Source organism: Varanus komodoensis, unplaced genomic scaffold (genome assembly GCF_004798865.1).
Source record: "Varanus komodoensis strain SLA01 unplaced genomic scaffold, ASM479886v1 scaffold4, whole genome shotgun sequence".
NCBI lineage: Eukaryota > Metazoa > Chordata > Lepidosauria > Squamata > Varanidae > Varanus > Varanus komodoensis.
Window position 1 is genome coordinate 11,433,950 of NW_025335941.1, and position 26,265 is coordinate 11,460,214.

Sequence of the window (26,265 nt, forward strand, 5' to 3'; positions counted from 1 at the left end):
TTTCAAAACGCTGAAGCTATTTAGGTTTGTACAATAGTTCTATTTATCACCAATTTACTGATTAATGTGTTAGACCAGCTGCATGATGTACACATTATCTAAAGATTAAATGAAGGAATATTAAATGATGCTTTGTTGTTATAAATACCTCTTTGCAGTCCAAATTAAGAATCTGCCCTCCAACCTCCAATTTGAGTACTTCAACCTGATAATACCACTCTTTCTTAATAGGTGTGTACCAGATTTCTCCTTTGTATAGGCTTGGTTCGATTCCACCCAGGACCTGAAATGAAACACAGGCCACAAGCCTGTTATTACAGCACACAATCAAAGCACAGCAATTTAAGTTAGCAGCATGCATGTACTTGAGCAAAACCAACCAACCAACCAACAAAAGAGGCATTAATGTATTAAATTAGGTTTGGTCTGACATTCAGTCATCTTAAATCATTTAATCTGTTGCAATATATAACTGTAATTGAGTAATCAGTTAATCACCAGTGTATCAGCGATGGGTACAATCCTATAGTGTCACAGGGATTGTGGGATTTTGCTGAAGTCCCCTTCTGTGGACAGAGCGGGAGGTCTACCCTTGGAATGTGAGGCTGTGCCCCACAGCAGCCATTGGTGCTTCAAAGCAGGGCAGCTGGGGGGGGGGGGGGGGAATCATTCAGAAGTTGTAGCAAAAGACTTTGGATCTGGTTGCTCCCATTGCAAAATGAACCAGTTCTGTTTTATTCCAGTCATCACACGTTTTACTCTGCTCCTGAGAGCCCAGCAGGGCCTTGGATTTGGCAATCCCTCCACTTCTCCCTCCCCCTAGGATTGCCCCAGATTACGGAATAGATTGCTTTATGGAATAAACTAATCTCACTCTCTCTCTATGGCTTCTTCCCAGGCAGAGATAGATTGGCCACAGTGGTACAGATGCTAGTAACTTCAAGAATGGAGGTAGGGCTGTCCTTAAGGCTGGTTTGGAAGGTGGAGATTGTGCAGAATGCCATTTTCAGCCTGCAATCCCTTTCCTGAAGGCACTTCACTGACTGCCTATTTGCTTCTAGGCCAGGTTTAAGGCTTTAGTAGTTAGAGAATAAAGCCCTAGACAACTTGGGTCCAAGATACAATCTTACCAGCCTGTCTAGTCATGGAGGTGATCAGATGGCATATTCTGATGGTTCCACATGGACCTACCAACTGACTGGAATCTACCAAGGGAACAGCCTTCAGTGTGGTGGCTCTCTTTCTGGGGAATTTTCTTTCTAGGAGTTCAGGCAGGCACCAACATTGTGTTGTGTCTCCTAAAACCTCTTTTCCCCCCCAAGAAGGCTTCCTTGACTGGCCAGCCACAATTTTATAGAAAATCCTCTTTTTAACACATTCTTTCATTCTCTTCCCTGCTTTATCTTTTTTTCCCCACTGTTCTGGAATCTATTTAGAGGTAGAGCAATGCATAAATGTTGTAAATAACCAAAGGTGTAATAAGCATGATTTCTTTGAAGAAATCCCACAGTCCAGCAGTCCCAAGTAAGAGTGCATAGGATTACTGCCTTCATTACACAGATGAGAAGCGTGGAGTTTGAGTTCTTCCATCCCCCTCTTGCTGCCTCCCCAGAAAAGTACTCCAAAACTTGCCTAATGCTGTTAAGATCTTTATTGAGGCTATTCAAAACCTAAACTGGGGACAGGGGTGGGGGTGGAGACCACAAAATGGACAGAAAAACACAATTCAGAGTTATGGCATCTGTCCATCAATTCTCTGGATATTCTTTCCCTTATTCCAGTCAGGCAGTAGCTATAAAATAACAGGAAAGGTGGCACATAGGAAGATCAGTCTGGGCAGATTGGCTACAACTTCTCCTTAGAACTATTTACTCAGCTTATTTAAGTGTTGGGCGTTGATCCAAGAACTATTTCAAGTGTTTAAACAACTAAGTGTTTAAAAGGTAAAATCCTATGTAAATCTTAGAAGTAAAAGAGGCCTACAACTCCCAGCATACCCCAAGGCGCTATGCTCAGGGCATAGGTTTGTGCCTTAAATGTTTTAGGTCATTATTTAAGTTTTCACTTGGGAAAACCAGTGGCCCAGTTCACTTGACGCAAAATGGAGATGTGGCACTCCAACCTCCTCCTTTGTTGTAACTGCATTATGGTTTGTTTATTTTTTGGAGTGGGGGGATCACCAGCAATCCTACCCACATTACGGTGCAATCCTATGCACACTTAGCTGAGACTTAAGAGCAAGCCACATTCACCCAAATGGGACTGACTTCTGAAAAAGAACATGCAAAGTTTGTGTTTTGACTGTATTTCTTACAAAACAATTTCTATATTGAATGTTAATGCAAACAGAAATGTTAGAAATGTGCAAAAGTATGACCAAAAGAAGGTATAGAAATGAGAATTTCTTAATTCACTTTTTTAGGGAAAGGAGGATTTTTTGTTAAAGCATTACTCGCTCAAATACACAGAATATATACATACAAATATGCCCCACTCTGTACCTTCTTATGTAGAAATTCTATCAAAACCAACGTGAGTTAGATATTAGGATCTAAGAAGCACACAGTGTACAATGTGCAAATATTTTTAAAGGAAAATACTGGCAGACAAAATCTGATTCTTGATATTAAACAGTGACTGTTTCCTTGATTTAACATATTGTATTAGATCTAGCAAGAGAAAACAGATTTTTGAAACCTTATCTTCAACAGTACAGGTATTTTTTCATTGCTGGAAACTTAAAATAGACAAGTATAAAATCTTTTTAAGTTTCTTCAATTTAATGGTCTGTATGGAAAATTTAGCAAGCTGTTGAAGCCATGTTGTCTGGGTTTCTGATTGATATGGTAATGAAAAAAATCAAATACAATAAAGAGATTTTGTTTCCAAGTTACCAGGTTTAAATTCATTGCATTATTGATATGATAAAAAGGAAGTAAGAGAAAGCTACTAATATTTTCCCTTTCAGCTTGACAGATACCCACCAGACTACCTCCACTGGTACCACTTGCAGAATCTGGTAAACTAGCTCCACACATCTGCAAGGAAAAAATGTTTGGGATCTTTGCTTGATACACAAGAGAATCAAAAAATGTCTCCACAGAACTTGAAGGCTGTAGTAAAACAAACAAACAAACAAACAAACAAACAAACAAAGTTACCATTATTTTAAAAAGTAGCCAGTCTCAGAAAGCATGCTGGAGAACATATAATTTCATCTGACGCAAAATTCTATAAAATGCCTTGGAGGTTATCAAAGTCAGATCTGCTTATAAACCTAAAATCCAGTTTTTACAGAAAATAAAACATGAGACAAAAACTTTCCATCCTACAATCTCCTCTCTATTGCTAGGCCTGTATTATGTGTACTGAGCATTATATCTGCATCAGTGTGGACAGTTCAAATCTATTTTCAGATCTTCCACTGACACCTTTTCCTAATAAATTGATAGCTATGTATTTCGAATATAATACTTAAGTATTATTTACGATGCAACTCTAATGCCACATTCCTCAATTCTGTAAAAGAATGAATTATGCAAAACTACTACATAAGTAAGAGCATATGGCTGAATAGAAGAAGGCTGGTTTTAAGGCAATTTACAATAAATCATGTCTTAACAAAGTCACCAAGATATTCCAATACATGGAGTTGTTATTGGAAAGGAGCTTTCAAAGTTTCATCTGTCTCCAGAATTTTACTTTCATTTGCAGCACAACTATAGCACCTGGCAGGCAAGAAGTCAAAATTACCCTGGCCAAGGAATCGTAGGCAAGTCCCAGGATCCCCTGCCATTTAATGCCTTTTAAAAAGAACTGTTCAGACTGAAAGATGGTTGCAATATTGATAGTATAGCTGCCATTGATTCCTTTAGGCATTGTAATAACATCTGTGCCAAGGGTTCCAGTCCAGCTTCCTTGGGTATATTTAACAGTAACCTCAGTGCCCAGTGGCTTATATGTGCTTGACCTAAGAAAGACAAGGGGGAAAAAAGAGGGCAAGTCATTACTTTTTCACAGGACTGAATACACTCCATGCTAAAAATGATCAATCTGCACAGCAGCATCTCCAAAGCTGCACCAAGAAAAGCTGAATTCTGTGATCTATTTAAATTATGTACATTCAGCAAAATTTCCCCTTTCCCTTTCCTTAACACCAAGCAACCATTTTCAAAATGTTTCATCAGCCAGACTAATCCTCACCCCACCCAGGTATCAAGTTCTCTTAAATGTAGCTTGAGCTTTGCTACAGAACTTATATGTACTCAAGCTGTCAATCACAAGCTTGTGGCAAAACGAGATGCTTACTTCAGATGTGATTTCAGGTACTTTTTCCTAACTCTTTCTCCCTCCCTCCCTCTGCACACAGAACATGCATGACCAACACTTTCTGAATGCAGAGAGGCATCACCTAGGCTTAGTTCTTCCTACACATAAGGCTGTCCAGCCACTAGATGTAAGGTCTATTAAATGTAAGGCTGATGAGGGATCAATCTAATCCAAGTTTAGACAGAAACATGTTTTACACCTCCCAGTATTCCCTAGCCAGCATGGTTGGTTAAAATTATGCTGGGAGCTGCAGAACTACTCTGCCTTGGCATGCATAAAATTGTGCATTCGGGCACGATCCAAGCTTGCCCAGCCTTGATGCATGTAAGCTTCCAAACACAATTGCTTCTGTGCAATCCAGTGCAGGGCACAAGGTGGGCAGTGATTCCCACCAGCCTAGTCTGTCTTTCATCTAAACCAGGGGTCCGCAAACTTTTTCAGCAGGGGGCCAGTTGCAAGGGGCCCGTGTCGGGCATGGGCCGGAAAGGTGGTGCTGGTGGTGCACGTGGGCCGGTGAAGGGGTGGTGCATGTGGGCACGTGCCCTGGGGGGGGGGCGGGGTGCATGGCGAGGCGAGGCGTGTGTGGGCAGGTGCGTGCGGCAAGGGGGAGGAGGCAGGCGCACGAGGCAGTGGCTTGCTTGCTTGGAGATGGTTTTCTCCGAGCAAGCAAACCGCTGCCTCCCTGCGCATGGGGTGAGGTGGGTGGCGGTGGGGGTGCACATGGGCGCAGCGGGTCCAAATGGGCATGGCGGGCCGGATCCGGCACCCAGGCCTCAGCTTGAGGACCATGATCTAAACTGCCGTCTTCAGCCAGACTGATGTAATGCCAGAGCAGGGGAGGAAAAGAGGCTAGGGCAGCATTGGCATATGACGCAAGCAGCGGGATCCAGCCTCCTCCCTTCCCTGCCCCCCTCGCTCCTTCCAAGGTCAATTTCCGACCTCTCAGAGGCAGCTGGTACAGTTCTTTCCCTGTGAGCTGTGAGGGGAGTGGGCTGACGCCTCTGCAATTTGAGGATTTCAGAGCTCCCAGTAATCCTATGGCCCCTGCAGACAGTGCTGGGAGGCCACAGGACTGCACCCTTAGAGACTAAACTCTGTGCAGCAGCTATTGTTATTCCACTTATAGGACAATTTTTCCTTAATGCTACTTGCCTTAGTAAAGAATAGGGCATCCCTGCAATTCTACCTTTTCTTGACAGCATTTTGCTCAAATGAAGTTCAATATTTTGAGAAATATTATGCCTTCATCTCAACATTATTCATTGTAATTCCAATTGCACTAGAAGTTTATTTCCGGAGTTTTGGAAGTCTCCGACAAAAAGCAAATTTTCCTGGGAATGTTCAACTTGCTATAATGCATTAATCCCCCCCTTTCTGGCTATGCAATATTTGTATAGGAAGGATGTTTGTCTTTGGTACAGCTCCTGAATTCCCATTTTACTGGAGCAGCATGGTAAGTTACCCGCCTTTAGAAACTGCTTGATTAAGCTGGAAACGAATGCCATTTAAAGTCTGGCTTCTGCCATTCCTGATCACATGCTGCATAGAGCCAGTCAGGTGCTGTGTGGCATAATTGTAAGACTTGAACTTTTACTGGGGATGGGGAGAACCACAGCCAAAAATATAAAACGTAGTTTTGCACCTGCTTGTTGTTTCAGTTGTTCATGCACACTATTTGCCAGATACATGTATGTGACAAACAAATGTTCATATAGATTCAGACAACATAATAAAATGACCAATATAAACCATTTCAGTTCCAGATTGTAAGACAACAATATGTGGAGAAGTTGAAGGGGGAAGGAATATATCTGCAAGGCACTATATGTTACTGGGGTCTGTGGGAAGAAGTACACAGAAATACAGCCTCCAAAATAGTGAGATTCAACTCACCACTGTCTGTAAAAAGAGATCTCCATCTACTTATTCTGCTAACAAACAGCTCCTGGGGCAGGTGATGGGGGTGGGGAAGAAAGTGTCTTACTTTTCTTTGTTGAAGTATGTACTCAGATCTGGATTTGGTGCACCAGCAACTGCAAAATTGCTGCTTCCAGTGTCCACTAGAATATTCAGCTGTAGAAAAAAAAAGAGAATTATTTCTCAAGCAGTCTATAGAAAATATACAATCATTTTAAAAGTCAACTGAAAATTATTAATTTTTCATTGATCATTTTAAAGTATTCTTTTTACTAATGGAAATATTTATCTTTGAAATGGCAACATAAAAGCCCATTGAGTCCAATATTCTGTTCACATAGTGGCCAACAAGCTGCCTGTGGAAAACACATGAGCAAGACTTGAATCAACAGCAACCTCACTCCAGCAACTGAATAGCATTCTGTTTCTAATACTGGAGGCAGCATTGCTAGTGGCCATAGCTAAACTTACCCTCCATGAATTTATTTCATCCCTTTTAGAGGCATCCAAATATTATGTTTCGAGGTAATAAATAGCACAGTTTCGTGCACTGTAGGAAGAAATGCTTTCTTCTCTCTGTGCTTAATCTCTCACCAATCAGCTTCATGGGATGACCCTGGGTTCTAGAATTATGAGAGATGGAGAGAAATGTCTTGCTATCCATTTTCTTTATACCCAGTCAAGTGTGTATAGTTGGAGTGGGGAATCTTCTTTAAGGTAAGACCTGTACTCCCTCAGCAGCAGCCTCTCAGGAACAACATAAGGCACGGAAAGTAGGGATCTGACTCATTCTTCCTATAATACAGTCTTCGAAGGCTGTTGAATCAGATTCTGAGCCAGAAGGAGAGCAGGGGCCAGAATCCACAGCTGAAGTGCCAAGCCCAGTGGACTCAGAGAGAAGCCAGGCAGGTGCTGAAAATCAGACAGTTTCAAGTCCTGTGCGAAAGTCTAGTGAATTAGCTCATATAGGAGAAGGGGATCTAGCCTCATTAGTCCAAAAACGGGTCAGGTTCAGAGGGCTGACCAACAGCGAAACGTTAGATGTTCCAGGCAATTGGCCCATGGACAATTCATACTGAAGACAGAGCCAGCTCTTTTGGTTTGAAAGGGATAAGAGATATTCAGTTTGGAATCGTCTTGGTAGGAATAACTTGCATTTCCCTAATGGCCAGTACTAACTTTGTTCATGTCTTTTGTTACAGTCTTCTGCAATATTCCTCTGCTGTATCGTAATGCCGGCCTAGTTGGTCAGCTAACATGATAAAGACTTTCTGTTAGAAATGCTTTGTCCTGATCTGCTTGGACAAGACGACTGGGTGGTGGGCAAGGCCCTCCATATTCTGTCTGCCACCTCTGTGTCTCACTGACACTTCCTTGTCTCTTTTCTCCTTTTATCTCCCCCACACCTCATCTTAGAAAGAGTTCTGTTCTATGCAAATAGCACATTTTTTCCTAATTGCCACCAAGTGGGCAGGCCACATCTGGCACACAGGGTCAGGATCAGGGCTGGAGTGAACACCTTTGCAGGCACTTGCAGGGAACAGCTGAGGAGCAATTATGCAGTGCTTGCATAAGAGAGACCAGGCACTGCTGCTCTTTGCAACAGCAGCACAAGCTGTCCTGGTGACTTCCGTGTGTTCTGGCTCTCTGCGTTTCCTCCCCTGAATCCTGGTTCCTGACGCCCTGCCCTGCCCTGCCCTGCCCTGCCCGCCTCCTGCCATACTCCAGGCTGTTCCTGCCTTTTCCTGCTTCCAGTCTGATCCTGCTTCCCAAGCGCAGTATTTGCACCCATCCTCTCTGACCTCGCCTAGCTCTTGAATGTGACTGCCCTTCTGAAGCTTGACCTTTGGACTGTGCTCGTGCTCTGTGCCCCTGGACTGTGTTTGCCTGGATCAGTCATCTTCCTGGCTTGATCCTGGGCTGGTAAACAAATGTGTCTCTTGCTTCTGGCCTTCTGAACCTGCTGCAGGACCCACCCTGCAACTGCCCCCTGGTCCCAAAGTTCCAACCTTAGCTGCCTGCTGAGCACATCCCGGACTTAAACTGGGCAAACATTTCCCATCCTGGTATATAAGACTGCAAACTTATTTCTGCCTTTAGTAGCAACTATATAACCTATTTAAGCTAGAAGTGCAGAAGAAACAAAGTGCACAACAAAAGCTGAAGGAAGAAGTAGACCTGAAATAACATTTTATTTCATCTAGGGAAAAATATGATTAAAGAGGTGCTTAACTAATGCCAGTACGCTGATGTTTTGCTCAGTTCTGCAGACCACGTTTCCCATTTATTTTTTCTCAAGTGGTCATCATGTAAGCTATTCATATTTGTAACATTTTAAGATTAGGAAAGCAAACATGCTGAGCAAATGCTTGATTTTCAGTGTGGAGCTGTCTGAAAAAATGCATACTATATTTTTCTTTTCTTCCTCAGAATATTTGTTTCTGTGTTACCATTTTATATGCAGCAGCATTGCTAGACTAAAATCATGATGCAGGTGGGGTTTTTTTTCTCCCTTTCATTATTGGTCAGCAGGAAAAGATACTTCATTGAATTAGTCGTTGTCATTTTTAAGGCTCAACTAAAATTTATCAAAATTAATGGCTAAAAATTCGTGGATATTAAGTCTAGAACTGTAATTTACTAGTGGCATATAAAAAACTCCTAACAAAAGGCACGCACAGAGAATTCTTTCAAATAGTTTGGGGTTGGTTCTCCATCCTTTTTAGAGAGATTAGACACTTCAAATAGGAAAAAAAAGCTACAGTGAGTCTTACTTTTCAACTATGGTGGCAATTTTTTATTTTTTTTAAATGTCATGAGCCCCACAGATTAGTTCTGTGGGACTGCTATTCGGTTCCATTAGAACACAACACAACTTTCTAACTGAACAGTGTTTTGATTAAAATTGCCACCACCACAAAGGATGTCATTGAATGGCTAGCCCACATAATGCAAAAATAAGACTTCTTTTGAAGAGAATTGGACTGCCCATCTTAGTGAGCTGCACGGTATTCCTTCAGCATGTCCACTTTCCACGGAGATGATGTTCTGTGCAGAACACAGACGCCATGAAGTAAATGGAGTATCAGAACTGCAGCCCACTCTAGCATGACCAGCGTCCACATGACTCATTGTTATTCAAGCTAACATTCCAGATCTATATGAGCCTGGGATAAGCAGCCATAAGCAGCTGAGACAAACGGATCTATTGTGACCCACGCAATGGTGCTAATTAAATATATGGAGAGGATTAGAAAGGAGCAATTGCTTGCTGCTGCTCCTTTTTAGCATTTAAGCTTTACGTAGTTCCTTCCATACTCGTCATAAAAGAGTTGCTCAAGAGTTACTTCCATTAATCCTTTGATTTTTGCCAAATGCTATGTTGGACCATGGGTCATTCTAGCCTAGTATTGCCTGCAACATTCAGATGTGTTGACTATAAATCCTATCATCCTACTGAGGACAGTTCTGAATGGGGATAATGGGGCTTGTAGCCTAAACACAAATGGAGGCAACTAGGTCAGAGATGCCTTGTCTTTGCTGACTGGCATGGGCTGTTCAACAAGAGCCCTTCCCAGCCTCACTTGGAAGATGCCAAGTACTAAACTTGAAAACTTTTAAACTGGCAAGCATATACTCTGCCACTGGACTACTATCCTTCCTTTCTGATTTGCTTGGAAAAAAGAAGAAAAGGATAATACATTGTTCACATTTCTAACTACTCTTGCTTAATTGGTATTTGGAATAAAAATATTAAAGCTTTTTTCTGATAAGTGTCAAGGGTGAATTCACAAGCCTTGAAGAAGCCACAAAAGATCAGCAGAGCGGTACAAAAACACAGACAGCAAAACTCCCATCAGAGGTGTTATGTAAATCAGGAAGAGGCTACAAAAACATCTATATGACCTTGGAAGGACTGCTGATCTACTTTGGAAAAGTGAAACTGCATGTTTAGCTTCTTTCAGTTTAAATTGCCCATGAAGTAGCAAAAGATGCTCAGATCCAATTGAGTTAAACCTGTAAATCCACGAAATAGCCAGTTATTATGACACAAGTGAAAAATCATGTGGAAACAAAATTAAATGGCGAAATTTGTTATTTAAAATATGCCAAACAAAATAAAGGAAAGTCGTCTTGAGACATTTAGTGAAAGACGGGATAAAAAAGTTTTATTAAAATAAATTATTAAAAAAGGACTTGTGTGATTGCATACTCCTCTTTTGTCTAGAGTCTACTTCACTTTTGGTAACACATCAAGTTGCAACAGAAAGGTTCCAGGCTATACTTTTCACAGTCCATTTATATGTTAAAAATGCCATTCTACAAACATGCTTTCAGATTGTTTTAAAAACATTTTTCAACATAAAAATTACAACGAAAAATTACATTTGGATGTAACCTAAAAGAGCAGAAATTACTGCAGAAGTACTTTAAAAGTAGCTGAATACAAAGGGACATGTTAAAATACATTGTATAAAGCACATGCTCTTATTTTAAAATAGTTTCACTGATTAATATTTGATTTTAACACAATGCTACTGTTTCCCTTTTACTGTGTTAATTATTACAAGAGTTAGCAGTCTGACCTGAACTATTATTCATAGCTGTCAGAACTGGAGGAAAAAATCCATTAAAAATGCTCCTCTGTCTTTATACCATTACTAAGCGGCTTCAGGGGTAACACTAGCACCGACTTTGCAATGATGACATTCAGAATGATTTAAACCGGGGATGCAAAACTTCAGCCTGAGAATCCAGTTTAGCCCTCCAGGGGTACACAGAGGCCATGCTCCCTTCCTCTGGTTCCACTCCCTTTTTCTGCAGCCAACTGGTTTTCGTGCAGTTTTTTCTTCATCAATCTAAAAAGTTGAAATGCATCTTCCTTTTTAGACCCAATCTATGTTACTTTGTTAATCTTTATGGGAGGTGTAATACAATAGATATTCTTTTTGTCCAAAGGGCCAATAAAGACCCTGATGGTTCAGCTACCACTAAACTGCCTTCCCTGAACAATCGCTCCAATGTATAACGATGTTTTCTTTAAGGTGAGGTGTTTCACTCTCAAGAGAAATAGCTTCTTCCTTCAAAGAAGTGCTTTGCCCATCAGTGCTTTAGACTATCACAGTATTATTTATGGCGAGGAAGGTCTGAAAGTCAGAAGAGGAAGACTCCTGGAATAACTCTGGGAGGTAAGAGCTGTAGCCTGAGTGTCTGGTGCCAACGGACTGAAGGCTGAGTAGCTGCTGGACCACCCTGAAAAGTCCATGAGGAAGCCAAACCCCACCAGAGAGAAGACTGCTCATCTAGTCCTCGTTGCTAGGCCAATGAGTTAGTTGGGTTGGAGCTTTATAAGGGAATTGGCTTAAAATGTTTACGTGTAGGAACTGGGACTTCTGATACCTGATTGAAGCCAAAATCAATCATACAGAAACCTGGTTTTAAGTTAGTAACACCAATCCTAATGTTTAGTTTTAATTCTTTGCAATAAAACACTAAATGGCCTTGCTTAGTTCCCTGGAACCTCTGATCTCTTTGGCCTCATGCCTAATGACCAGCCACACTAGGGGAAAGCATATCCTGGAGCTGCGGCTCTCATGCGGGAGGCAGAAGGGAAGGGAGGCACTGCCAGCGTTGACTCCCCCCATCTGGCATTTCAGTTGAGGGTCCCTCCCTACCCTCTGCACAGTCCCTGGTTAAGCGTTGGCTTGAGATGGATGGGAGCAACTCACACAAAGGATGGTGCATTTGCACCTCACAACAACCTACCTGGCCATAAGTCAGAGTGTTAGTTGTTTCACAAGTAATCCACAATTTGGCCAACAGATGATCAGACTCATTGCTGTTTTACCTCCCCCCTCCCCCAAATTCCCCCACAAGAATCCCGAGAACCCACAGCTGTAGCACCTTATATGGCCTTCCCCTGCCACAATTGTGAGCCTATTCTACTCACCCCAGCATCAGATCACCAAATGCAATCAATGCTTGTACTCCTTTGAACACAGAACAGTGTTTGTCAGGTTTCCCCTCACAACCCTTGACTTCTCAATATTTAGCCTAGTACACTGATATTTCTCTGCTGTTGATGTTCTAGGGAACTTCATTTTGGGGCTTGTCTTTTTAAAATCTGTTCCGCTTTACACTGAAGCAAGAGCCCCATGTCTGGCTCCCCACAGCCCTTTCTGATTCTTGCCCTCTACCATTGCTAGCTGTCAGATTTTGATATCTGCAGCTTGCAGAGGCATGAGGTGAAGAGAGTGGAGAAGCATGAGTGTGGTGATGTGAAGCTGCAGCAGCTTCTGCTGCTCTGGCCAGGTAGCAGAAGGTCCGCAGCCTGGGACAAGGTCCACAGCCTGGGACAAGGTCCGCAGCCTGGGAGTGCTCCTCGACCCGGAGCTTTCATTGGAAGCTCAGGTGACAGCGGTGGCGAGGAGCGCTTTCCTTCAGCTTCGGCTGATCCATCAGCTGCACCCCTACCTGGAGTACGACTGCCTGGCGACAGTGACACACGCGCTGGTGACTTCCCACCTTGACTTCTGTAACGCACTCTACGTGGGGCTACCCTTGAAAACGGTCCGGATACTTCAATTGGTTCAAAATAGAGCTGCCAGGCTGCTGACGGGGACTTGGCGTTATGTTCACATGACTCCAGTTCTCCGTCAGCTTCACTGGCTCCCCATTGAAGTCCGGGCCCAATTCAAGGTGTTGGTGATGACCTATAAAGCCCTAAACGGCTTGGGTCCTGGTTACCTGAAGGAGTGCTTACGTCCATATATGTCCGCCCGCCCCTTGAGATCTGCGGGAGAGGCCCTTCTCCGGGAGCCCTCCGTGGAAGAAATTAGGAGGGTAGGTACTCGGAGGAGGGCTTTCTCTGCGGTGGCGCCCAATCTATGGAATGCGCTCCCCAGAGAGGTCCGCCTGGCGCCGTCGTTATTTGTTTTTCGGCGCCAGGCGAAGACCTTTTTATTTAAGCGTCATTTTAATTGTTAGTATACTCGCTTATTTTATCTGGCCAGGGCGATTTATTTTATATTGTTATCTCTTGTATTTTAATTTATGTTGTGAGCGGCCCCGAGGCTTCGGCGAATGGGGCAGCATAGAAATGTTTTAATAAATAAAATAAATAAAATAGCTGTCTAGCTGTCCCTGGTAGCACATGCTAAACTACATCCTCTGGTTTGGCACTACACCATGGTAAGTACGTATCCACAACCCTGACATGGCTCGTGGGTTCCCACAAAAACATAAGCCCCTGTGCAGAAACTGCTGTGATCACACAACATGACAACCCACCCTATCTGATTACCCACGAGAGTTGTCAGGTCAAAGCAGCTTCCTGTGTATTTTCCCCTTAACTGCAAAAAGATTATCCACTCAACATGGATGCAGGTTCTAGTCCCTGCTCAATTGTGAAGCTCACTGGGTGACTTTGGGTCAGTCACCAACTGCCAGCCTAACCTACCTCACAGGGTTGCCGCAACAATAAAATGGTGCGGGGGAACACCACCAAGTAGGCCTTCTTGGGCTCCGTGAAAAAAGGAAAAGATGAAATGCAAATAGAATAAATACATCAATAATATAAGCAATCCTGTTAATCCAGACCAAACTTCCTTGTTCCGCAGTGGCCAGCCAGATCTTGCTAGGAAGTCAACAGGCTGCGTGTCAGGATCAGTCTGACTAATCATGCAAGCACCTGCACACCCAGGAGTACCTTTGCAGGCACTTGCAGGGAACGGCTGTGTGGCAGCTACGCAGTGCTGCTGGAGGCCCTGACTGAACCTTTGCTCTTGGCCACAGCACCATGAGCAGTCCTGGTCACTTCCTCATGCTCCGGCTTCCTGCACTGCTTTGCCCAGATCCTTCCTGCATTGCTTTGCCCACTCTGCCTACCCGACTCCTGCTCAGCTCTGGCCTGTTCCTGCCTCCATCCTTGTTTCCAGTCTGTTCCTGTCTTCCAGGTATTTGCACCCATCCTCACTGACCTCACTGTGCTCTAGAACATGATTGCCTTTCCAGAACTTGGTCTTGGACTGTGCTCTTGGACTGTGTAATCATGGACTGCATTGCTTGACTCTATTTGTCTCAGTGGCTTTTGACTCTGGACTGTTAGACATGCCTCGGCCCCTCTGAGGCTGCTGCAGGACCCCACCCAGCACCTGTGCCCTGGTCCTGGTGTCCCATCCACAGTTGCCTTGCCTGCCACCCATGTCCCAGAGCTTGCACTGAGCATGAAGGAAAGCTGTAATTCACTGATCGCACCCGGCCACTGGCATTCTGTGGCATCCTGCAGAATTCAACATGGAGATTTAATTTATCCACTAGCTGTTGTATGACTAATGGCTGTTGATGGCGCTATCCTTCTTGCCTCTGTCTAATCTCCTTTCAAAGCCATCTGAGCCTGTGGCTATCATCACCCCATTTTGTGCCACCGAATTCCATAAACGAATTAACCTCTGGTTGGAAAGGTATTTTGTCTGTAACATAAGGAAATGTCTGCCAGAGTGCTGCACAATATGTCTCCCAAAATGCTTATTTTCTGGGGGTCACAGCACAAAGCTTTGAAGGTTCCGCAGTTAATGATCAGCCACCAGAAATCATCCTAATGCAGTGATTTTTGCAAAGGGAAAAAGCTAGTTAATAGGTGGGAAAATTAGAAGCCAATTTAAAGAATGCCTCATTTAACACTACAATCTCTAATTACATCATCAACCCATCTGGAAGAAGCGCATGCAACCATAACAGAGGCTGCTAAAGCACAGTAACTGGTATAATCTGTGCAGTTTCACCAAAGTGACTGCATGTTATTACTAGTGTGGAGTCTGTAAATATGATCCTTTTTACACTTCACTGTGGCTTTTGGGGAAAACACAGAATTTGTGAACATAAGTTTATTTAGTATAGAAAATGTGAGTACAAGTAACATTGGTAGACTCATTTTTAAGAATCGGGGCACTACCTATAAATTTATTTAGTTTTGATCATCTAGTTTCTTTCAAAATAGCTAAGGACTGGAAGTGCATGACAATTTTTAAATTTATTTTATACACACACACACCACACCATATCTCAGCACAGAGATTTCAGAACAAATTTATATGATAAAGGTAAAATACAGCCACTGAGGCAAGGCTCCTAGACCATTACTCTCCCACTATTTACCTAATCTAAAAGCCCCCTGCCCTACTCCCACAAAACTGCTTTGCTGCTTGCACAGGAGGGGCGGCTTCTTCACAAAGCAAACTACATTTAGATTAGGTGCACTTGGAACAGAGGGGAATTAAGCACCTCAGTCTGCATTGGTTCCCTGTGTCCCCCCAACACACACCTGCATTGAGTAAGAATGAAAAAATGTTGGAAGGCTATGTGTGAGTTCAGCCTGCTCACATATTGGCTACAAATAACAGGGAATATGGGCATACCTCCAAATCCCAGGGCCAACATCCTCCTCCTTCCCAGAAATAGGTGGGGAAGCCTGACAGTGTGTCTACTCACATTTGCTTAAACATGAATAGAAGCATCTACATGCTTGGAAAAACCCGATAAAGCAAGCACACAGCTAGAGATGAGGTTGTCCAGCTCGAGATAGCTTCTTTTGAAAAAGCATTCATACCTGAGGTTTTACTGGCAGGACAAACCTGTCCTACCTGACTGCTTCTTTCCTTCTTACATCTAATGGGAAACGGAAGTAGTAGTTCACTCTTCCAAATTACAACAAGCAACTGGGGAAGGGCACAGCCTATATAGTAATAATCAGCACTGTTAACTGCTTTTAATCACTCCCAAACATACTAGCAACCGGTCTTAAACTTTCATTCCAAACACCTCCACTTTCTGTGTTCGAAACACGAGAATGGGTTAGGGCTAGGGCTGTGGGCTTTTACAGATGACTACATGAGAGCTGTTTGCACCAAGTCAGAATATTTCTGATCAGCTTTGCCTGGTGTTTCATTCTATAGCATTTACAGTTTGGTCCTATATTTGAGCTTTCTCTATGAAGTTGTTTCATTACACTTCAGATAATTTTCTTAAGCAGAAAAAACACATCAATATGCATGGATCTGACAAGCAACAAAAGAATACTAGTCACTGTTGCCTTGACTGGCGCACCAGCTTTACCACCATTTGCTTTCCCTCTCCCTCTAATGCACCCATGGTCCTGCCAAGTAAAATAATTTGTTTTGCTAAGCTTTATGAAGACATCATGGGCACCTCAAGCTGTTCGTGTTTTGAGCCAGAATGGATCAGTAGAAATGCAGCAACAAGGTTGTTTTTCCCGTCATAGTGCCAGTGAGAGTCTTGCTCAGGTCCTCCTATGATGCTCTGTCATTTCTACCCACATTTGCCTACAAAGAATGTTCACTTTTTCTAAGAGTTACATTTAGCAAACTGCTTTGCTCATCTGATATTCAGAGGCAGAAATTAATAGTAGGTTATGACATTTATGCTACGATCCTAATCAGTGCTTTTTTTGTTAAAAAAAATGGTGTCGGAACTCATGTCTTGGGGTCACACTTTTACACTAAAAAAGACTTTCAATTCACCAACTTTTTTTGAAATAAAAAACTTATTTATCTTTTGCACATAGCCAGTCACTTTACACACACATAAACATAATGATCGCCGCGGGCAGTAAGCACTCAGCGCGCGACCACACAACCAATCCCAAGCCGAGCAGCGCCCCAAGCCGAGCAGTGCCCTCACAATCAGCACGGACACACAAGCAGCCCGCATGCACTATTTTAATGGTTTTTGCCACCGACCTGCTACGCCTGACAGGGTGATTCACAATCCCTTGGAAAAATCCGTCAAAAAACGGTGCCGGAATGCCGTTCCGGTGCGTTCTATGACAAAAAAAGCCCTGATCCTAACCATGTTTATCCAGAAGTAGCTGCCGCTAGTTTCTGTATGAATTATTCCAGGAATGGACCCCCAGGGCCAAAGGTGATAAGTTGTGGGAAGTCCTAAAAGCAGCTGGGAGAAGTGTCCCGATGTCAAGCAGAGCAATGCTGGTGTGAGCTGGCTGAGATCCCTTCACACTGTTGCCCTGATCAAAGTTACCCTGCCCCAAAGTCCTAGTGGGGGTGATGTGGAATGGACCTGGGAGGGGGACTGGCAGAGGCAGGATCAAGCTGTTCGCAAATCATTTCCCTTCCCATTCCCACTTGCCCAGAACACAGAGCAAAGGCAGGCAAAGTAGCCTGGAAGACACAATACTGGGCAAGGCCACACAGCATAGTACTTCTTAAAAGCATCTAGTGCAAGAATGCTGAGCAAAGGAGGGCAGAGGAGCTTCAGAAAGCAAAAAGGGTGGCAAGCCCATGTGGCACAGCAGTTTCTCCATGCATTACTTGGTATGCCACATGGGCACATGTTGGGAATGCAAACTGGGCAGAATCCTTGTTTAAAACTCACAGACCACATGGATTCTTGAGCCAAGCAACTCCTTTGTTTATTCGTACCACCACTGGAATACAAGACTCCTAAACCCACGTATTCAAGCAAGCATATGCAGTTGCAGCGTTAAAAAGCGCAACGTGATGGGATCACTTATGCAGCCCCAATGCCTTTATTTAAACAAGTAGAATTCATAATGAATAAAGATTACCCACTCTGCAAACCAGCTACAGGACTAAATTAATTTCTATAAAGGAGAAGTCCAAGAAGGCAGCATAATAAATTCTTCCGCCAAGTAAATCCATTGAATTTTTCAAGTAATCAACCAACGTAGATGCAATTTCATCAAGATAATGAACTGAGCTATGATCTAGACATGCGGACACCACCATTTCACTCATTCACTGAGAGAGAGAGAGAGAGAGAGAGAGAGAGAGAGAGAGAGAGAGCGCGTGCGCGCACACGCGCACAACCCCCACAGCTTCTTAGCACATAGCCTAGCAAGGCAGCTGCAAACCCCCTATAATTAATTATCCCCACATACTTTTTTCTTCTCCCTCCAAGCAAGCCCATTTACTTTTTAAGTAAGAGGCATGCATTATCATCACAATTCCATTCCTATCCTTGAGCTGGGAATCGAACCCCCATCTACAAAATTAGATTCCTTCCGAAACAAAGGCAAACCACAGTATAGAATGTAGTAAAGCAAACTTCCTTGTCCCCAAATTCAACATTCCAGAGTTAATATGAGGTAGCAGGTTGTAACACCTGGCTAGGCTGGGTGCTGGGTACTTGGGTCCAAGGGACACACATTGGGGGCTGGCGCTCACTCTCTTGCATCCACGTATTTACTTATTTTTCGATTTATATCCTGCCTTTTTCCTACAAAGGGCTCAAGGCAGCTTACATCATTCTCCTCCTCCATCTTATCCCCACAACAACAACCCTGTGAGGCAGGTTGGGCTGAGAGTCTGTGACTGGCCCAAAGTACACCCAGTTGGCTCCATGGCTGAGCGGGGACTCGAACCTGGATCGTCTGAGTCCCAGTCCCATGCTCTTAACCACTACACCACACTGGCTCTCAACATGCAGTCCACCCCCCTTCACTTGCTCTTTCTCCTCCCTTCTTCTTTTCAACAACCAAGTGCAGGCCTCAGTCAGCTGCTCTGAAAACACAATCATAACCCGCTGCTGCATTTTGGCCTCCCCTCCTTTTCCTTCTGTTGCTTACATTGGGGAATTTCATTGTGTGTGAGCTGTGTGCTGAGTGCCCCTGAGCAACACTTGCTACTTGCTTCCAGGGTAGGTGTTCCACTCTCTGTATTGTGAGAGCGTGGACTGACAAACCCTTTGAGGCTGTTGGGGATCCTTTCCAAGGATGCCCACCAGGAAACTGACCACCTTGCTTCAAAGCCTCCTGTGGCAGCCATCTTGCCTGCTGCAATCTGTGCGCACACGGGCCTGCATGGTGCACAGAAGGAAGTATTAGCTGGGCTAGGCCACACAGCTTCATCCTGGATGAGTACAGCAGCAGCACAGTCTTGTGCTGGAAAGACAGAGGTAGTTGGAGAAGAGTTTGAGATGATTTTAATAGGGTGTCATGGGTGTGGCAAGACAACACCCTGATTGTACCACCTTGGATCAATCCAAAGGTAGAGTAAGGACATGCCTGAAACTTCCTGCACTGCTATTTGAATTTCACGCAGAGCCAGCAACTACTGTTTCCAGGTGAAAAACCAAAACTGCTGGGAGCTAGGTTTGTAGTTACTAGACAGTGCCTTCGGTAGCCAAGCCAGCAATTTTCCTAATGCCTTGCCATTTTCTTTCACTAACTTTGACCTGTGCCTCCCATAGGAAATTAAGGAAAATCCCCTGCTTCCTCCCCCAGCTCCCAAGTTTAGGGATGAAAGGGTAACAGCATTTTACCCAGTGCTGCTAAAGTGTTCCAGGTGTCTTGGCAATAAGTGGCCAAAGAAGCCCTGAAGTTCTTCGCCTTCTCCTGGAGGAATCCTCTTTGAAGGATGCTTTGGAGCCTCTTGAACCAGACATCCCACAGGAACAAGTTGCTTCAGGGGACCCAAGGTCTAACCGAGAAGGTCCTGGTCTTCCCACCAAAGGGGCAGAAAGGTCTGCTTTACAGCTAGAGAGGGATGCTGAGCGCCCACCTTTGATAACATTGGTGGCTAAAGGTGCCAGCTAGGAGCTTGGCCAACAAAGGAGTGTGTGCTTATGTGACTCCTCAAGAGTAAAGGAAATAGACTTGAATGTTCTTTGAATGATAGGCATTCCTTCAGGAGCCCAGGCATATCCTGTGCAACAGTGACCACTTCCTTTAATCCAAATCTGACAAAACGTAATGATTAGGCAATAAGAAAACACTCAGTGATGAGTGGCAGCTCAGCCCTACATGGGGCTCTGGACGCCCAGGCTACCTCTGCCGGCAGTTCTAGTTTGGCCCTTCGGGGAACAACACATGACTTAAGTGCTGTGTATCCTGGCTGCCTTGCTCAGGATACCCCACCCCTCCAGCGATAAAGCTCAGAGAGTGGCAAGGCTTGCCAGTTTGGCTTTACACCACGCTGCCTTAGCATGACTCACTACGGAGCAGCATCCGCCATCAGCTGTGAGAGTAGAAAACAAAGTCCTTAGTATGATTTAAGGATATAGGCAGAATTGCTACACTAGTTGAACACCTCTCTAGCCCTCCTGGCATGATGGGTCGGCTCTTTTCAAATTACCAATGGCTCACTTTTCCCCCCATGTACCATGGTCTTTTCTGGTATTCATGAGTGATGTGTTTTATGCTGCTTTTTTCATCTCCACATTTTTGGTGTGTGTATGTTTGAGGGGAAATGTATCAATGTAGTTTTAATAATACTGATCATGGTTTCTTTTCAAGTGTATTGTCTCAACTAAGACAATTGTTGTGAGCTGCTTTGGGAAGACCTCTAGTCTTGAAAAGTGGCACACATCTCTTAAATGAAGTATTAATTATTGGCATGAATAGGCCAGAAAGCTTTGCCTTTGGGGCGATAGAAACATTTAATAAATGAACTTACTATGGCAGAACACTCATATACCCCAGGAAGAAGATACACTCATCACTGGGTGTTTCCTTATTGCCTAACCATGATATTTGGTCAGATTTGGATTAAAGGAAGTGGTCACTGTTGTACAGGATGCCTGGGCTCCTGAAGGAATGCCTAGCATTCAAAGAACATTCAAGTCTATTTCCTTTACTCTTGAGGAATCATATAAGCACACACTCCTTTGTTGGCCAAGCTCTTAGCTGGCCCAGCTTTCAAAGATCATTCAAGGCACTGTCCTCACATGCCCAACAGAGGGGTGCTAGTGCCACCCATTAAAGAGACATTGTCCAAGTATTCCAACTTTCCCTCCTTTGAAGAATTCTGTGATAAGGGGAAAAAATGGCCAAAGGACTAGAGGAATACGGGAGGGCTAGAAAGACTGCAATATCTGAACTCACCATCATGGGTTGAACAACCTCTAGCACAAGCCATGGGTTGTCAAAGTGGTTTGTGGCCAAAAAATAGGTCACTCTGTCAGGCCGGGTTCCAATGACACAGCAACTCAGCATGGCTAGATCCCTATTTCATGCAAACTGGGTCAGTGCAACTCTGGAATAACAAGCAAGGGAGCTCCCCAGCAGGGAACGGAGCCAACTCCAGCAGCACAGACAAGTGGAGGCCTGCTTTGGCTTCCAAAAAGTGTATAAAGAACAGATATGCAAATATTTAGTCCCTGTTTATTTGCAATACAAAAATGTCTCTGTCAGGAGCAATCTTATAAAGCCTTGATGCTGAATGAAAGATACGTGCTACCTTTGTAAGCTGGCTCAGCCTGTTTTCAATGTTTGCATTTTATACAATTGCCTCTGTCAAAGAAGCCTTTTGTGTCTAGGTTCAAATAAGGTTTATTTTCAGCACCTCTGAGAAAATGTTCTCTTTTTGCATTGTCTTCAGTTCAGGTGTCTACTTTCTGATTTTAGTTTTCCAAACATTAGTCCCCAGGTTCTCTGAACATCTCTTTTGAGGATAGTTCAGTGAGAAACTGCATTTCTTCTGTTTGGCTAGAAGTAAATTTAAAATTAGAACAGGAGTCACCTGGTCTATTTTCATCTCCTTTCCCCACCATTCACACTTTTAACTATATCATGAGAAGCTGAGATTCAATTCTCACCAGCAGCAACATTCACAAGTTGCACATGATCCTCAGAGTTCAGATTTCAGCCATCTAGCTGAGATACTTCAGATGCCAAGTCCAACCAGGATACTTTGTACATCTGTATTTTGTATCCTGGTGGCCTTGATCTCCTCCCTAGCACTGGAACACCCAATATATCCCCTCGCTGAAGTCACTTTGAGCAAGTCTCAGTTGGGTGAGTCTCCTAGAATTCCTAGACACTGTTGTGGGGACCAGAGAATAATTTGCTAAGGAGCTTTCACAACTAAGAAACTTCCAAATAATACATGAAACAAGTAATAGTTAGACACCTTTAAAAATGATATGGCAACTCTTCCCTTGACTTGAAGATGCTGGAAATACAAAGAACAATTTTAGTGTCACTTATGAAAGCTATCTAGGTTGCAATCCTATGCATTTTTTCCCTAGAAGCAGAATCATTTGAACTCAGTGGTGTTTAGTTCTGAGTAAATGTATGTTGAATTGCGGTGTTTAGACTCTGACACTGTTTATTTTGCCATTTATTTCATAAATGTTCTTCCCAATGTTCTCCTTTTCAGAGATGACCTCTAGCTTAATTATACCCACATCTATCCTCAAATGTTTAAGAACTCCTCTTTCTTACAATTTAAGCAATCCTATTTACAGAACTTACAGAAACAAGACAAGAATGTAGTGATCCCAAAGGGCTAAGAAGCAAAGTAAGCAAAGCCAGTGCAGCTAGGATGGTGCTATAACTGATGAAAGCTGCCAAATACATATATCAAATATTGTTCAAAGATTTGCTCCAAAATCTCTTTATACAACAAAGCAGCTATGGTGCAACAGGGAATACCCTTCTTTGTATTATCAGCAGGTTATGGGAAACACAGAAAATAAAAGGCCAGCATTATTGTTCGCAATGCAGAGACACCAAACTCTAGAAAGTCTCTTGGATCTGAACTGACCATTTTCTTTGCTTTTTTAGTGTATATGAACGTCTAACTGCAAGTGGAATTAAGCATGTACAGTAGTTCAAAGTCGCCCTAAAACGAAGTTTAACAACAGTCATTCATGAATGGAAAAATTGTTCCAGGTACACTAGTACAATGTTAGGTTATGTGTTACCTGTTACTTGTTAAAGATGAATTTTTGAATCATTATGGATACACCAATGCACAGGAAACATCAAAACCGTGAAGAAGGTTTCAAATAATAATGGAAAATGTTGAGAATTTCAAAATATACTGAATTTTGATATTTAAAACCATGTGAAAAAAATCTTTTACATTAAAATATGTCTAATTTGAGCTAGATAGATTTACTGGGCAAAATATCTGTCATTGACATTTTCAAAGAAAGTTTCAAGGCAATTTCAACTCTTGAAACAAGATAACCTTGAATAAGAAATGCCTTTACATTTCATGTATCTTTCTGAACCACTGATGCAAAACAGAAGGGGAAAATTCACCCAAGATAGGCAACAGAATGAATAGAACTTTACAAAACTGAAGAAGCAAAGAAATAATAAAATAGTATCCTATATTCAAGTCAATACAACAAGGCCAAGCATGACAAGAGATATTCAAGATTATTGCATCTTGTGTCTCCTTAACAAATAAATTTAATGTGGCATAGGCCCTGGAAGATTATTGACTGTAACTATAAATACATAAAGTATAAAAGCATTGTTAAAAGTGAATAGGAGAAATGTGTAATGGGGTACTCGTTGAGGATAATATTCAAAATGCTCATAAAAAATAGAAGGATTTACTGTCCCTAGAGAGAGTAAACTGACCTTTGGAGACAAGTAGATAACAAATTTATGGTGCACTGGCATTTAAGGCATATTGCATCACAGCCCTAGATCATGGCTCAAGCAGTCTCTTCTGAGTCTCTGTTCAGGTCGTGTTTAAAACGGCCTTCACAATAGCCAGGTCCCCCTAGTGATTGACCTTTGAAACTCATTTGCAATGGATGAATGCAAAGGAAAACAGTGAATAGAAAGGCCACAGAACACTCCTTGTTGGTGTTTTTCTATTAAATATCCCCTATTATTCTAGAGGCACAGCCCACTCAGGCTTGCATGTAAAGAGGGATCAAACACAGGGATCAAAACAGTGATCATTCCGTACAGCTGAACAGGAATGTGGTTTCAAGGTTGTTTCAGTCTTCCATCCACAGTAGTTCTCAAGCCAGACACTGGGTTACAGACCCCCGTGTTTAACAGGCTTGTTCAAATTTGGTTTTTCAGACTGCAGTTAAGGGCTGATACACATGACTCCCCCTAGCTCGCTGGTGGGTGCAATGACTTCCAAATTATAGTAACCAAACAACAGGCTGAAAACATGAGCACGACTCTGCATTTATGGACTGTGAGCATGCTTTTGGGAGCTCTCAGAATTCTGCACTCAAAACAGTGAGAGTGCCTAGTCAATCACAGAGCTGGAAGAGACCCTGGAGGCCATTCAGTCCAACCTTCTGCTCACTGACGGCTGTGTAAACAGATGGTATCCAGATCCTACTTAAATACTTCTCTTTTCTCTAGTGAAGGAGAAACTACCACCTATTGAGGCAGTTAGTTGCACTGGCAAGCAGCTCTCACCCTTAGGGTATTCATTCTAGTATACAGCTTGCAGTTTCCACCCATTGGTTCTAGTCCTGACCTCAGAAGCAAAAGCAAATCAGCTCCATCTTCTGTTTAGCCTTTCAGATATTTGAGGGCTACTATCATGTCTCCTCATAATCTTCCTTTCTCTAGTCTGAACACATAAAACTCTTTCAATATTCCAGACTCCTCACCATCCTGGTTGCTCTACTTTAGACCCAGGTCCAGTTTGCCAATGTTCTTCTTAACATGTGCCACTGAGAACTGGACAAAGTACTCAAAAGCTAGTGTGACAATATTCAGTAAAGAGGTGTTGTTAGTACTTATAATATGGACACTATATACTTCTGTTAATGCAGCCTAAGACTGAAACAGCTAAAATACCATATAAGGTTTGGTATTGTTAGCTTTTAAAGTGGAAACTTCCCAAAAGGATTTTGAGCTACAACTCAGCACATGCCACAACAGTAAACAAAATTAAACAAACTTAAGTGTCTCTTATTTATGCAAGATATTAACATAGTGTGGAAGTGAATCATTCTAGATGTTTGGGCTTTGAAAATATCACAGAAACTGTAGACTGATATTAGTGTTTGAAGGTCACAACAACTCTAGTCACTACAAGAAACAATGGAGAGACAGGAGAGAGATAAAAGAAAAGGAGACCAAGGACCAGCAACTTTAGAAGATTTAAAGGCAACTGAACAGATAGCCATGATTGCAAAATGCTTTAGATGGAAGGTTATGCTATCTTCAGTACCCTTTCAAGGAAACTGATTGTGTTAAGGCATGCTGCTTCACACAGGCATGCCTAAGTGTCACTGAAAGTGCTTTATTCCCAAAATTCTTCTGGGTATCTATGGCTTTCATATGTGAGTTACACCAAAGGTAAAACTTCACTTAGGATCAGAAAAGGTCCTACAACTCCCAGCATTCCCCAGCCTGCCATGCTGTAGGATTTTTTTTTTTTTTTGGTCAGAGTATGCATAGAATTACATCTTTGATATTGTATGTGATTTATTTATCTTATTGACCACCAGACACCTATTAAAAACAGTAGATTTCTTACTGAATTAAAAGTTCAGCATCAACACCTCAATTTATTCTTAAACTGAATTTTAACCTTAAAATACTACCATTTTAACCTTGAATTGAAATCAAACCACATTCATACCCAAACCAATATTTATCTGGGGGTTTAAATACTCTTTCAAAGGCAGGATTCAAAACAGCTCACTCAATTCAAGGTAACTTATAGTTTGGTCTTGGGTTTTTGTCAAACTGAAAGGTTTACTACTTATTATCACTTCCTATTTGTATTATTTTAAAGAGCAATACAAGTAAAATAACATTCAAACCAAAGAAAAAGTAGAACAGTTAAAAAAGGAAAGGGGCAGAGCTGTCCTTTGCATTTCTCTGGAACCCACAATAGAACAAGTTCACATTTTGATGTTAAAGATTCCAACTCTGTTTTTCTAGCAGGATGGAACTAGGGAGATGGAATGAGTAATTCCCCACCATGAATCAGAAACAGTCTTCCACCCATAAGCAAATATATAGAGAGTGTAAAATACACTCTTACCAAGCATCACCTCATATTGTGTACACAGAAGGGTAGTTAAGCTTTGTTAAAACATAACCAACTTTCAATTCATCAATCAAGTATGCACACTGAAATTAAGTCAAATACTATGAAAAAAGCCTATAAAAATAGAATCCAACATCTCACATATACAGGATAATTTCTCAAATGATTAGCATGTAATGGTACCCTATCCCGCCTCCACATACTACATACAAACCACCTTAGCCAAAAGAAATGCATATTTCATTTATTA

The 26,265-nt window shown here is 42.6% G+C and overlaps 1 protein-coding gene across 1 annotated transcript in view; it reads right to left on the reverse strand.

Annotated features, from left to right (window-relative positions):
• BACE2 (beta-secretase 2) overlaps window positions 1–26,265 on the reverse strand; it is a 55,014-nt gene that overhangs the window by 18,096 nt on the left and 10,653 nt on the right. Inside the window, exons 2-5 of the mRNA XM_044442316.1 lie at window positions 6,314–6,402; window positions 3,754–3,970; window positions 2,985–3,113; window positions 149–283 (exon numbers count right to left, since the gene is read on the reverse strand). Coding sequence (XP_044298251.1) covers window positions 149–283; window positions 2,985–3,113; window positions 3,754–3,970; window positions 6,314–6,402 — 570 coding nt within the window. The remainder of the gene's footprint in view (window positions 1–148; window positions 284–2,984; window positions 3,114–3,753; window positions 3,971–6,313; window positions 6,403–26,265) is intronic.